This window comes from Vicugna pacos, chromosome 22 (genome assembly GCF_048564905.1).
Source record: "Vicugna pacos chromosome 22, VicPac4, whole genome shotgun sequence".
Taxonomy (NCBI): Eukaryota; Metazoa; Chordata; class Mammalia; order Artiodactyla; family Camelidae; genus Vicugna; species Vicugna pacos.
The window spans coordinates 1,490,034-1,505,789 of NC_133008.1; the positions used below are offsets into that span (position 1 = coordinate 1,490,034).

The 15,756-nt window shown below is 40.4% G+C and overlaps 1 protein-coding gene across 1 annotated transcript in view; it reads left to right on the forward strand.

Annotated features, from left to right (window-relative positions):
* The window catches only part of LOC140688316 (uncharacterized), a 224,649-nt gene that overhangs the window by 193,554 nt on the left and 15,339 nt on the right, over nt 1-15,756 (forward strand). Inside the window, exon 4 of the mRNA XM_072946940.1 lies at nt 6,733-6,866. Within this exon, the coding sequence (XP_072803041.1) occupies nt 6,733-6,866 (134 nt within the window). The remainder of the gene's footprint in view (nt 1-6,732; nt 6,867-15,756) is intronic.

Genomic DNA, 15,756 nt, shown 5'->3' on the forward strand with positions numbered 1-15,756 from the left:
CACCCCAGTCGCCTCTGAATTTTAAGAAGAAAAAATATGCTTTGATACTGCTTTACAAGCAAGTTCCTGTGCATCCTCACTCCAGACTCCTTGCCTTAAAAAGCAGAGACAATGCTTTGCTTGTGTAGTTGAGGTTTTAGATAGCACTCTGCTGGTTGTAAAGCAAGGACCGAGACCCTCAGGTATAAACGCTGGGCTTGTGTGTTGTTAGATAATTTATTATCCCCAAAACAAGGACCTGGCTGGTCTGGTGGTCTGCTTTTTAATGAACATATCTAAAAATGTATCTTGTTCCCCTCACCCCATGACTTCCCTAAAGATACACTAATCCTTTGTACTCATTGTGTATTCTACAATCTCTGCCTCATCCTGTCTTTCCCGAATTTCCTCCTTACTATCTCACAACTGTTAACGAAGTTTTCCTTTGATTATACCCTATAAATATGGGAGCATTTGGGAGGCTCATGGAGATGGCTCCCTAATCCCTCTCGATTTCTTGACTTTTTCCACAGAGTCTTGAATAATCATTCCTTGTCAGTAAGACTTCTTCCAGCCAGAACCCACAGTTCCAGGTGAGAAGGATGCAGGCTTTATCTCTTCTACCGGAGGCAGAGACAGAAGAGAATTGAGATATGCTCCCCCGTGATCCCTTCCTGCCCCAGGTCTACTGCAGTTCACCTGCAGCCTTCTGGCCTCTGCTCAGAGGGCCTCTGTCCCAGGACTGACCTCAGCGTTTTCTTCCCTTGTCAATATTTCCTGTGCCTTTCAGAACTTGGTCTCTTCTCTGCAATTCAACCCTGGCAGATGTGATGGTGGTCAGCGTGCTGGTGGGCAGTCCTTTGGGGACCCCCAGGAGCCATGCTGATTCTCCTTAGTCTCTCAATCGGGGTTACAGAACAGTCAAGCACCGAAGGAAGCCCATTCTCGAGATGTCAACAGAGCATTTCATCACTTTCATTTTATTTTTCAATTTTTGGTGGAGAAATTATTTGTAGTGAACTGTTCCAGATATTTGCCGCCTGCTTTCCTCATCACCATTCCTTGTTGTCTCTGGTGCTAGTTTTATAAACCAGGTTTCTTCTCTGGTCATTTCTGGCAGCTGGGCTTGCCGAATCCTTGATCTGTATTTGAAACAGAATGCTTCCTCGTGATGTCAAGGTGATTTTCCTATTTCTGAATATTTCGTGTACACTCAGCAACAGTTTCAAGTGAAATGCTCTTGTCCAATTTCGGTTAACTCACATTTGCTGATCTCCTGCTTTCATGCTGAGAGCAGTTTCTTTTTCCTCTAATAAAAGTTAGCAATTTGCATTTACTATGGAAGATACTGGCCCAAGGTCCTTTTGTTCTTAAGAGTTTTAATACAATTCACCCATTAAAATGTACATCGGTTTTTACTCTATGCCCAGAATTGTGCATCCCATTCAATCTTAGAATATTTTCATCCCCCCAACAGGAAGCCCTGTACGCATAAACAGACATTCCCATCTTCCCCATCCTCCCCCAGCCCCAAGGAGCCACTTTTCTCTCTGTGGATTTGCCTGTGCTGGACATTTCATGTAAATCGAGTCACTTCATATAAGTGGAAACGTCTATTGTGACTGACTTCTTTCACACTGAGTACCGTTTTCAATATTTGCTCATGTTGTGGCCTTAGTCACTATTCTATGCTATGCTATTGCTGAATAACATTCCACTCTATGGCTGGGCCCCACTGTTTACCCATTCATCAGGTGATACGCATTTGGGTTGTTTCTGTTTTTGGCTGTGATGAGTAATGTCGCCGTGAACACTCATGTGGTATTATTTATGTGGATATTTGTTTTCAGTTCTCTTACGTGTGTGCCCAGAGAGCAGAATTGCTGGGTAAGTCAGAAACGAAATGTTCAACTCTCTGAGGCCCTGCCAGGCTGTTTTCCAAAGTGGCCACGCTGTGTTACATCCTCACCAGCAAGGGCTGCGTGCTCCGCTTCCTCTGTGTCCTCTTTAGTGCTTGTTACGCTTTTTTTTTTTTATTATACCCTATTGTAGTGAGTGTGAAGCGGTTTCTCCTAGTGGTTTTGACTTGATTTCCCTTACAGCTAATGCTATTGAACATCATTACATTGTGCTTTATGGACATTTGTATATTTTCCTTGAAAAATACCTTTTCAGATACTTTATTAACCTTTTAATTGAGTTGCCTTTTTATTGTTGAGTTGTAGGGTTTTTTTTTTCTTCATTTTGAGATACAAATTCCTTACCAGATAAGTGATTTGAAAAAATTTTCTCCTCTGTGTTGTTGTTTCACTTTCTGGATGGTGCCCTTTGAAGCAAAGTTTTAAATTTTGATGAACTGCAATTTGTCTCTGTTTTCTTTGTTTCTTGTGCTTTTGGGGTATTATTTAAACTCTGAGGTATTTTATTTAAGCTTTTATATATAAAATAACTTAATTCTTAGGACCGTTATAGGAGATGGGTGCAGTTGTTGTCCCCAGTCTATGGATAGGAGACTGAGATGCAGAAAATTTCACTGAAATATCAGTGTCACATCTACCTAGTGCTGTGGGATTTCAGACCCTCATGTTTGTCCCCAGCATTTGTGATCTTCACCACCATGCTCCACTACTGCCTGGAATCGTTAATGAAAATGACTTTCATTTTTTGATTTCTTGTTAGTTTGTTTTCTCATTGGGGACCTCATCTCCTTATTTTCCTTTCGGATATCAGTGTAGATTTATTTTAGGTCTCATGTAGGCAGAAGCATTGCTATCAGTTAACTTCTTTATTACTCACTCTCCAGTGATGATTGTTGCTAGTTGACCTAACCAAGTCATGCTTAAGTCTTTCCTGCTAATGACACTAAAAACAGTCATGACTTATAGAATGCTCAAAGAAAGTACTTGATTGATTTTATTTTGCTACCCAATCAAACCAATCAAGTAAAAACCCCAGTGTTGACACAGACTATAAGCCCTCCAGAATAGGATCACTGTCTTCCTTCTGTTTCATTTATTTGGTCACAGTGTCTGGATAGTGACTTGCTGTCCAGCAGTTTTGTGAGGATATGGTGCTCGTGAATCATTGTAAGGACAGAATTTTGACAACAGACTGTGTTGTTCATTTCACAAGGGAAAAGATAATATAGAAATACTGCTCAGATCTATTTTAAAATTAAGCTTGGAATTTTGAGAAGAATTCAAGAAACCATACAAAGCTCTTTTTCACTAATTTTAGATCTATCTTAGACACATATGGTTACATAGCAGAGTAAGTTATCAAGTACATTTGACAATAGGAGTGTAATATTGATTATTTGTTTTAGTTGAAATATTCTACCTGGGATAAAGTAATCAGTGCCCATAAATGAACAAATATGTTTGTATTTCTATGCAACATGGGAGCAGAGTTCATGTTTCTATATAATATGTATGACTGTGTGTTTTAATCTGTCTGTCAGTGTTTTTATAGTTTTTCAGCAATGTTGTAACTTCAGAATTCTTCTAACATATTCACTCCCGATACTACTGCAGTTTGTACTGTGTATCCTATCTTATGCATGGGATTCCACTGTCCCCTCAGTGAGGAATTTCCTCTCCTATTGAGCTAGTAGCAGAGTTAAAGGAACAGTGATTTCAAGGCCTTTGCTCTCCACGTGTTCGCAGTTTCCTGTCAATCACGATTTTCTCTTTCTTGTGTTTTCATTGTGCAATTAGAATTTTTGAAAATAATTATTAATATGTTTCACCAGTCTCCCTAGAAATTTGATGTGTTTGTGCTTTTCAGTTTTCAATTTATGAAAATTGTAAATGCAGACTTGTTTTTAAGTAGTCCTTTTTCACTAGATATTTGTTTACCTCTTTATAGTTAAAATAATTTTCCCCAATGAATGAATCGGTGTGCATGTTTTAAAAGATACTTTAGTTTTTATTTTTCTTATTCTAACAGGTATATTCGTTGTACAGAATTTAGAAAATAAGGATAAACACAATAATACCTTAAAAATGGCCTCTAATCTCACTTGTAGATACAGTTGTAATGTTTGAAATTGAGAATTACAAGTCCTCTCACTTTGTTCTACTCTTTCAGGTACGTTTTGGTTACTGAGACCCTCGAATTCCCATATGAATTGTAGCAGAAGCTAGTCAGTTATTGCTGAGGAGCCTGCTGGGATTGTGATCAAGACCACGTTGTATGTGTGCTTCACTCTGGGGAGCACTGCCATCCCAAGAATATTGTCATGTGATCCAGGAATTTGCATGGTTTGTCTTTCCAGGTATTTAGGTCTTCTTTAATTTATTTCAGCAATGTGTATGGTTTACATAGTATTATTTTACTTTAATTTTTGCCTTTATACTGAGGACAATTGTGCAAGGTACCAAGATTAGAATTGTATTATAGCCCCGCAACTTGCTGCCACCATGGACGCTGTGGTCTCTCTTTGCCCTTTGTAAAATCTCACACAAAATAGGACCTAAGTAACTCTCTCTTGAAAGAATGATTATATGATTGCTGGATGATGCTTGAGAGTCCTTGTGATGATGTCTTTTTCCCAGACTTTCCCCTCTTCTTAAATATGCCCTTTCTCTTCCTTTCCTCCAGCCTGGGTTTCAGCCTGCCTGTGGCATTGATTTTCCTTGTCTGTGGACTCTTCTTTTCACTAGTTCATGATAATGTTACATGTCGGCTGTGAAAACTTGCTAGATGTCAAGAAAGAGCAAATACATTGCATGCTAGTATTTTTAGAGTGTGTTATTGAATTATCAATTGAAATTAAATCAGGCTGACCCATTGAGCCATCCCCTGAGCTCTTTTCGCCTTCCTACAGGTGATACTGCTCTCGTTGCTGCATGTGCCCTTCCCCCAGACTTAGTTTTGGAGTTGAGTAAATCAGCATCACTGGAGCCCTCTCTTTAAAAGATGAAGAGAACATTTGCTCCTTCTCCCTGCTTGGGGCTTGGATGAGATGAGGTAACAGATAAAGAATGAAGCCCCACCTCATTCTGACCACTGCTCTTTCCGTTCATTTCTCCAGGGGAAGAGTACAATTCAAAAATATAAAGATTGTGAGCTAATGAAATATACAAGACAACCGATCATTTATTAAATACACTTTCATGCCAGAAACAAATGTATTATACACACAAAAAGCACATAAATTACGGTAGTACTGTGGTTACAAACGTGGGCCGAGTTCGAGTCCTGCTCTGGAGTGACAAGTCCTGTGAAATGGAGAACTTGTAGGTCGGCTTAGCCTCTCCCGGACTTTTTTCTTTCCTGCAGAGACAGGGCTCGCTAGTCATCCCTCCCCCGTAGAGGTGCTGTGGGTTGTAAACGACGCGCGTGGGCAGGCCAAGCACAGCTGCTCGTTCCTCGTAAGTGCAGGATAGCACAGCTTTTGCGGTTACGGCTTTATGATCGCACCGTGTAGACCCTCAGTGCTCCGAAGGGATGTCTTGCGGATTGGAGATGGGATTCTCACTTCTGTAAATACCCAAAGATTGTGTTATTGAGCCTTGCTGATATAAATCTATTCTTTAGAAAGTACATAATGTAGATATATTTTTCAAACATGCATGCTTTTTTTCTTTTATTATTTATACTTCTACCCTCTCATCACGTGGTGTGACTTTTGATGGAATCCAGGAAACAGTCCTAAGCCACCTGCCTCTTCACACTTCTTCGTGATGGTTTTCTTCCTTGACTAGAAGAGGGTTTTGCATAGGAAATTTTGTTTGCTCCCCTTCTCTTGGAGTCTCCCTGTTTGTCTGCCCATCTCTCACCTGTCCATCTGTCCATTTCTCTACCCACTCATTCTTCTGACTTGTTCCAAGAAGCACTTCAGGCAGCTTACAGAAGAACAGATACCAAATAAACAGGTGAGAAAATGGGGCCAAGTTCACAAATTGAGGCTCGGAGTTGGGCCTGTGTGAGAGTTGCAGGCGTGAGACACATGCCTCTGCCTTGTGACTTATAAGATAGACAGCATCAATGTGCCTGAGGCTCCCAGCACACACAGGGAAGCAGGGTTTGTGGGAGATGCTCACTGGCTGTGAAATAAATAAGTGGCTTAGGAGAAGCCCAGCCTTTCCAAATACTAAGACTTAGGAGAATATTTTGAGTGTCTTCCAAAATCTGAGTATTGCATCTTTTCTTTTTCAGAGTTTTATGTATAGTTGGTTAACATTCTATAACTGGAAATTTCTCCAAAACTGCTGCCCACGTGAGTCCCATGACTCGGGAATGGGGTGGTTCTGCTCATTGACGGGTGTTGGCCAGAAACGGAAAATGACAGCCTCCAAGGAGCCTGGGATTAAGCAGTTATGTTTTGTCAGTGCTGTAGATTTCAGAAAATGCTTTTACCGTTTCTCTCCATCTGAGGAAGCAGCGTGCTCTCTTCCCAGCATCAGGAGTTCAGGGTCTCGGGATGGTGGGGGCTGACTGCACTGCCGTAAAGACAGCTGAGCTAGTCACTGCATGTGTGGTGCTTTCACGTAGTGCATTTCATGTTTTTTAAAAGGTTTCAACATGTAGTTAATTAACTGAGTTAATCAACGTTTAATAAATATGAGGCTTTTTTGAAAAGACAGTTATAGGCAGAATATAAGTTGTGAACACTTTAAAAATGGCTTCATTACTGAAATTTCAGTAAGGAAGATTCAGTTTATCTTATTTACGCCTCTCTTTAAAAGTAACAAAGAAACAAGACAGAAAAAGCAGAGGATTACTTCTGTTCTTCCTCTCGGCTTGCAGGTGCCCTCACCTCCAGTGGCATCCATCCAGACACCAGCACTGACACTGGCCGTGCTCAGAAATGCCTCAGCCCTGAAGACACAACTGACAAATGGAAGGGAGCCGCGTCCTGTTACAGCGGGTGCTCTCACTTTGTGGGTCCTTATGTAACTGCGTGGTGTTATTCAGGATCGCCCTTTCTACACTGTGTGACGGTGCTGCGGTGTCTCCTAGTTATTTGTTTCTGTAACTACTCATGTATTTTTTCCAATGTGTGGTACTAGACATCTAAAAATGCATTTTTCAGATGAAAAATAATGTGTATTTAATATAAAAGTCTGAAAAAAGAGTCAAAAGGGTCTATCCTGGTCCCAGTACTCAAAGATAATAATTAACACTTTAACATCTATTTTCTGTTCTTTTCATCAGTGTGTATCAGCTCTGTCATAAAAACCAGCGAGCACTGTGTGCCTGTTTACTGTGTGGAGACCTCCATTTTCCATTCGGCTTATTACACATTTTTCTACAATATTCTATCTCCCCTGACATGATTTTTAATGACCAGTATAGCATTCTGTTTTGTGGAGGCATCGTCCCTTTTACTTTGTACTTAAGTAAACTTTTAAATTCCAAGTATACTTAATTGAAATTCTGAAAAGAGAACTGTGGTGGTACCGAAAGTCCCCTACTTCCCTTCCCCTTTTTTCCTGAGTGTAAAAGCTTCTGACAATGTGGAGTATATATTTCATGACGTTTATGCCTTTGTCATATATATATACACACATACATACACGTATATGAGAAATCTATGTATATGTGTGTGTATATATGCTTTATTGAAAAATAAGGCAATACTATATGTTTTCTGTAGCTCGGTTTATTCACTAACGTATATATCATAGACCTCCTCCCACTCCAGACTCACCCGGTCCTTTCAGATAGAGTAAAGGGGTCTCCTGATGTGCAGGTTTGGTCTCTTGTGTAACGACACCTTTCGTGGGAGAGTACTGTGGACAAGGCCTTGGACCACGCTGAAACGCTGCAACTTTAGTGCCCACAGCTCTCCGTGATTTACCGCATCATTGTCTTGATGGTGAACACTTAAGTTTTCTCCATTTTCCACTGTCAGAAAGGGTGTTTGACTGGCATCCTTCTTGTACAAACTTTCCTGTGATCTTGTATGAGTATTCCTTTAGCTAAGGTTTCTGGAAATTTAGTCCTTGGATGTGACAACTTCATACATCACAGGATGCTTTCAAGTGAATCTTGAAATTCCTTCTCCTGTGGGGCATGAAAAGATGTAGAATAACTTATGTAACCAATTCTCTATCGCTGGATATGATTTCACTTCAGCATTTCTTCCCACCATTGTAAACAGTGCTGTGCAAATGTTCTGATGAGTACATCTTTTTGAACTGATTTTTTCTAAATGTAACGATTCCTAAAAGTGGAGTTCAGCCTGTGTGCACACACGTTTTTCAGAGTTTACATATCCATTGACATGTCATCCTCCAAAAGATCGCTCACAGTTTGTTGTCTCAAAGATGGACACTAGCTATAATATCTTTTAAACATATTTGCCAATATGACGAGCAAAATGATTTTCATTATTTTAGTTTGCACTTGATGACCAGTGAGGTTTTGAGCATTTTTCACTCATTAGCCATCTGACTTTTAAAAAGTGAATGATCCCTTTTGTCCTTTGCAAACATTTAAGTGGGGGAGCTTCTTGCTGCTTTGTGACAGCTCAATGTGTATTATGAACATTAACCCCTTGTCTTCATCAACATGTATCAGAGAGCTTTTACTTGTCATTTCTTGCCTTTCATTTTGTTCAGTAGGTTCATTATTGTTGTGGCCCAAAATAATCTTAAGATAGTAAATGTCTTCTTTTTGGGTTTTATTCTTAGAAATGCTTTCTTATAATGGTATAAATTTCTTCTGAAGGATTTTTTAATCTCTAAGATGGAGATGATAATGGTACAGTGAGGAGAAGCTGAATTGATATGAGCAAAGAGTTGTATTTGCTCTTATTAGTACTTTCTAATATTTACATCATTTTCTGTAATTTTTCTTGTGGTCATTTTGACGGGAATAGAATTTGTTTTTTCCAGGTATTCTCTGATTGTAACAAGACAATTATTAAATTCATACTTTGCTTTTTAATTTGAAATCCCACCTGTAAAAAATACTTATGTATACTAGAGTCTCTTTTTGAGCTCATGATTTATTTCTGTCAATCTTACTTTCTTACTCTAGCATTATATCTTACATATTGTAAAAATTTATTTAATATATTACAGTGCGAATTTTTTGATTCTTTTTTCGATCCCTACATTTCTTGGCTTGTATTATGACTTTATTATTCCTGAAGAATTCTAATATAATTTTTTCAAGTTAAAAAAAAACAGATAAGTGTTGTCATGGGATTTTTTAGTAATTTTGAATTATCTTTAGGAGAACGTACATCTTTAAAACTGCTTTCCTCCATACAAAAGGTTGATGTCTCTACTTTCACACTTTTACTTTACCCCTCAGTACAGTCCTGTACTTTCTCCATGTACAACATGGGCATTGTTTTTGAGTTTATTCCAGATTATTGTTGATGTTTTTGTTAATTTTTTAAGTGAGAAATTTTTGCTATTATATTTTTTAACTGTTAAAACTGACACCTAGGAAGGCAGATTCGGTTTGTAAATACTCACTTTGTAACTTCTCATTTAAAATTGTAAGTATTAAGTACTTGTTACAGAATCCTTTCTTTTCTGTTTTTAAAAATTTGTTTCCAAGATTCTCAAAATGGTCATAGCTAAGTAGTATAGGTGGGGAGACAGATGGAGAGAGGTAGTGTGGCTCATGTACAAACTGTGAGCACTTTCATGGCTGCCTTTATGCTGGAAAAGCTGATAAACAGTCCAGCTTAAACCAGGGTGGCTTTGTATGCACTTGAAATCCAGCTTTTCTGCCTGTATGGTGAAGCCTGGTAGGCGTGGCAGGTAGATGATCAAGGTCGAATGGAGGTTATTGGCTTCACAGAACACTGTGTCTGAGAATTGAAGACCATCGCCATGGGAAATGCTTGGTGCCAGGAACAATGCAGAGGAGCTGGGGAACCTTGTGTTAAGGATTTTCCAGCCCTGGGAGTGGGAATATCAGACTCTGCATTCAGATCTGAGTTTGAATTCATCCTCTTTAGTTTACTTGTCCTCTGACTTTTGTCAAGCTATATACCGTCTTTCACTTCCTGTTTTCTTGTCTCTCAAATTAGGAGAATTACATCCTGCTGCTAGAGTGTTTGATCAGGTTAAATAATTTGTGTCTATAAGATGTCACATACAGTCACAAACTCAGTGAGAAATGGGCTGTCGCCTGTTCTTCTGCAGCTCAATGCTTGACAAGACATGGGGGAAAGCCAGTCCCTAATTTGTGTGTGATGCAATTAGAAACAAAATTAATGTCTTGCCTTTCCCTAGCAGTATTCTTACAGCTTTGCTTCATTTACTTATTTCCTCCTTTCCTTTCCCCTTTCCCATCCTCCACCAAAAGAGCCTCTCAGAAAAATAGATTCAAATTACTTTAAAGGTTGGCTCATCCTCATGAAATGATAGTATCATTAAAAAAACTGTGCAAATCCCAGAATATATTTTATATGATTTACACACACACATGTGCGTGCAAACACACACACACACAAAATCAGTCTACCTCCCACTTACAGAGGGAGAAGGTCCACTTTTTCTGAGTTTTCATTCACAGAGAGTGAGAACAATGTCTCTTACACAGACTTTCACCAGGCTTCGTGCATGGTGTTTTTAATTGAATTTCTGTTTGTGGCCATAGATATAGTCTCCTAATAGAAGAGAGAAAGTGGAGACATAGACATTCCGCTGAGATATTGGTGTCATCATATTTTAGTTGTAAAGGACTTAAGACAGCATAGAGTCGCAACATTTTATGGGTGAGAATCCATGATGTTGTAACTTAGACAAGAACCTGGGTCTTCTGCCATCTTGTCCACGCGGGTGAAGAGGCAACTGGGCAGGGGATAGTAGGGATCCTTCCTGCTTCACTTCCATGTTCTTGCTAGTTTTCATTTCAGCTGCCTTTAGTTTATGTTCATGAGGCCACTCATGGGAAGGTCACTCTGTCCTGATAGATTGAGTTTCTTATCAGCGAAAAGCTCTGGACCCACTCATATTTCCCAGAGTTTTCTGCTGACCTGCTGACACTTTATATAATTGAGACCTAAGAAACTACTGAATATAAAATCCTTATTGTTATCGTTTCCCCTCGAGTTCCATAGGAATGGGGTGCTGTCTCAGGCTGTCTAAAGCCAGATCTGAACAAAGATAGGGTGATGGGCTGTGCTGCTGGACCTACACAGTCGAAGGGGATTTCCACCTTAGCTTTATAATCAGGCAGATTAGTTCAAATCTTGCCTTTACCAATTATTATCTTTGTGTCTTGGGGGAGAAACTGTACTTTTTTGTGTCCAAATTTGTTTATCTGTAAATAAGTTCAGTATTTATTTTAAGGTTTGTGTTTTAGAATTGAATGAGCTAATTCATTCATTTATACCTAAAATAGCGATCGCATGGTTCTATGCTGGTGCCTTGGTAGTTGATTACTAAGGGAATCGGCAGTGAGAATGGGGGTGGGGGACCCCTGGATAATAGAGCTTATATTCCAGGATATGCTTGTAAAAGACTGGATGTGCAGTAGATTTTTAGTAAATATCTACTCCTTTCCTAATCTGCATTGATTGTTTATATATCTTTATACAAATATATTAACAATTTTTATTGCAATTTAAATATTTTTGTAGTATTTACATTATGTAGCTATAAAAATACATGAAATAAAATGATTTGACTTTTATTTTCTTTTCAATAAGCAAAACAAAATAAAATAGAAAAGAAAAAAGTCTTGAGGGAGTAGAAATAATTTTATTTCTGTGGAATCAATTCCGTATAATAGGTCTTTGTCATGTTGTTAAACAGCATATAAAATTGATAGGTTGTGACATACTGGAAATGAGGAAACAGTGGAGACATACTACCTCTAATGCAGTCATTTTGTTACCAAGTCCAAACTCATTCTGCTTGCTGCATGACAGGCCAATAAATGGGGAGATGAGATGTTGGAGTAAGGAATAGTGACTTCATTTGAAAATCTGGCAGACCCAGAAAATGGCATATTGATATCCAGTAGAACTCTCTTCCCCAAAGCAGAATTCAGTCTCCTTTTATACTAAAAAGCGGCGGGGATGTGGTTGGTTGTTGCAAACTTCTCGCTGTACGAATTGTTTGTCCTTGGAATCCTTTGTTCCTGCAGCTGTCCATGGTGGGTCAAATTAAGGTGCCCCCGTAAAACCTCCAAATAAAAGAAAGGTTATTATCTATTTTGCAACTTGCCATCTGTACATAAGTGTAGAAGAGCTAATATCCTTAAAGATCAGAGCCCGGAGAATAGGCTGTCCTGGATATTTCAGGCTAAAGGCAACTTTTTTTTACAAAAGGTGCAGAGATAGCAAGTCGGAGCCTAGAAAACAAGGTACAGGTTTAAAGCCAAACGAACACATCTAACATGGAGTCAAATTTGTTCTTTTCTTTTACAATTTCTTTTTCTAACTCATAAATAATTTTAGTAAGAAACATGAGAAATTCTTTTATTTTTGCTTCTTAATAACGGATTACAACTACACTTTAGTGAGCAGGGATGCTGTGCGTGCCTTGGGGTCACAGCAAACTCTTGTTGGGGGTGGTCGACCCTGTAACATACCGGATGTCCCGTGAGTGTTGGTGAGGGTCCCCCTAACCAGGGGCTCTCTTCAGGAACCACCATTTGGGCATTGACCTCTGGAGACCTCTTTTTCAGCTGCAGGAAATTTTTTCAGATCTTGTGATGGAAAAATCTCTCCAGCTGCAGATAATCAGGGAATAAAGGAAGAGGAAAAGGGCTTGAAGTAGAGGAGAAGAGAAGGACAGAATATCAGGGAACGTGGGGGCTTGGCAGCGGGGCCTCGGGAGAGAGAGGAGCAGAGGTGTGGAGGGTCCCGGCTACGGAACTAGCTCCTGCACCTTTCCCCGCACCCAAGCCACACAGCTTTTAATTGGGCCCAGGACTCCCTCCTGTCTGGATGTCACCCTGGGCAGAACTTTGAGAATCGAAGCTAAGGGGTGGTCAACACTCACCTAGGGGGTCACTGAGGACTTTGGTCAAGTCCACATTGACTTTTCCAGTCATGTGCCTTCACCTGTTCTTTATCTCAGGATCTGAGAAGCAGGAGCAAGGAACTCATGGAGAGATCCAGGAAGATATCTGACTGTGTTAAGAGACGACAGTCACAGTGACACGTGGAGCGAAGACACTTGCAGTAAAGTAAAATAACTTCACAACTATTGCATCAGAGCTGCAAGTGTGAGAGAACCTAAGCCTGTCTCAGAGTGCAGGGGACAAGAGAAAAGGAATGGTAAAATTACCACTGACATTTGAAATTTTGTTAAAAAGAATGCTACTGTTAATTGTATCACTTGAATGTATGCAGGTGTTTTTCTATGAGCATTCATAGGTTCACAAAACCCCACCAGCCACTCTTGCTCCCATCTGGTGTGGGCTTTCTCAAGCACAGTGCCCTTCCTGCTTGGGTGGGCCACGCTGCTGGTCCTCGCCTGGGGCCGGACTGCTACAGGACACTGAGTCCCCGAGGCACGACCTGGGATACATGACAGGAACATCTCTGCTCTTGGCTGAGGGCCTCCGTTTCCCCCTGCAGTGTAAGAATGCCGGTGACTCAGTTAGAAGCATGCATCCAAGCCATCCTTCCGTGTCATCACCATCTAGAAGCGGTGCCTGAATATTCTGAATTTCTGCAGAATGTTGTTTACAATCACCTTGAACAAGTGAGTGTGTGTCCTCTTTCAAGTGGAGGAATTACTGCCGTTTTCCTGGAACTTACTCACCACTAGTCCATCTGATTTTTCTGTGCTAGGATTCAGTATAGCCTGCTAATAACTCTGCAGTCAGATCTTGAAATCCTGATGAAGAGGATTATTTATTTTCTTTCCTTATATGATAGTATTTTACTTTCAAAATTCTGAGTTTTCTGTTCTTGGAGGAATTTTTTTGGGGTTTGGAGAAACAACTTTGCTCTTACCATCTTTGTGACCTGTTGCTATATGCATCTCACCTGTCTTCTGTCACTTGTGAGGCGCTTCCATTTGTGACCCTGTCCGGGTTATTCATGTTATAAAACATAAAATCTGTAAAAGTACAGAACCCTTTTACTCCGAAGACATTCCACAAATACTCCTTTAATCTGGGTGTGGTTTTAACAAGACACAAACATTAGAACATATACTTGCAGGTTGCCAGTGCAAAATCCCCAAATGAATAGTCTAGCTCAACATCTAAAATCTTTCTTATCTACCTTGGATATGTATGGATAAGTGAAGCAGTTTGCTAAGAACCCAAGACCAGGTTTAGGATACAGGCTGATGTAGCTCAGCGGGTCCTCCCAAGCTGATGCTCTGCCAGAGAGTGGGGTTGAGGGGAGAGGGCGTGCCCTGCCCTCCATGAGCTGACAGTTTCATGGCAAACACCTTCACAAGGTGAAGAAATTGGAGTTTCTTCTATGAACAGTGGGTCTGAAAAGAGCCCAAAAAGCATGGGAGTGACACAATCCCATTTGTCTCAAGTAGGGGAGAGTGGCTGTGGGGCCACTTGGGAGACTCGTGAGTCCAGGTGGGCAGTGTTGGTGGCTTCCACTTGAGCGGTAGGATAGTGGGTAAAAGCGAACAGATTGAAGGCATGTTTAGATGGTAAAAAGAAAGATTTAAAGCTGTCTGTGAAGGTAGGATGGAGTAAGGCCCAGGTTTCTGGGTGGATTAATGAGTTAAATGATGGTCCTGCTGTGTTCTGAGGAGGGAAAGCTGCAGAGGGAGTTCTGGGGGAAAACTGATGAGTTCAGCTGTGGGTAAAGTGAAAGGCTGTTAGATGTGTGGTCTGGGATCTCAGGTGAGAGCCAGTAGTGAGTAGGGAGAGGGGAGAGAGACTTTCAAATAATTTTATCTTGTGAACATACATATAAGGATGAGTAATGACACACTTAACCCCTCTATATTCTGTATTTAAAACCCAGTAACATTTTGTTATATTGGTTGCAGGGTTTCTTAATTTTTTAATACAAATAAAATAAATAGAAACAAAATAGTGGAGTTAATGAATATCTTAGAGTTGATGTGTGTCCTTGTATGTATTTTGATTTCTCATCTTTATAAACATAATCTACAAAAAGTTAACTTGCTTAGAATAAGAGTTAAACACAGGGACATGACACACTCTGTTGGGGGTTGAAGGTGATATCTTTGGCAAATTATATAGCCTCTCTTTGCCTTTGTTTCATCTTCTGTGAATGCCCCCGTGCCCCTCATCACAGCTGATTTCCTAGACTAGAAGTTGGGAGGGAGGCTGCTGAAGGGAGTAAGAGGTGGCAACTGCTAGGAACAAAGAAGACGAAGACAAAAACAGATTAAAGCCGAGAAACTGAGTCCTAATACCCTCAAAGGAAAAATAATCCCGCAGTGTTTTGAGCCACTTATCGTAAGGGAAACAAAATCACGTGGATCCAAATCTCTTGAGCATATGTATATTGTGGGTGGGAGGGTATCATCAGAAAAGGGTTGAGAAGAGGCTTTTTGGTTTCCCTTAACGTTTTCAGTAAGAATGGGGTGCAGAAGCAAAAACCACCCGCTACACAGTAGAAGGTGTTGTTTTGTGCGAAACTGACCAAAGTTTGGAAACCAGTCATCAGTGGTGCTGGGAAATGAAGAGGCTTCTGGATTGGGTGGGGCACTTGCTGTGACTTCCAGGTGACCTGCTGGCTGGGGTCTGTGAGGCGGGCAGTAGGTTTGCAGTGTGACCTGGGCATAATCCCTGGCTCTGAGGCTGCTGGTCTGACTAGCAGACCTGGGCAGATGCAGTCCTATTGGGGCATCTTGCGATGTGGCCTGGGACACCTGCCATGCTGAGGGCGAGAGGAGGGAT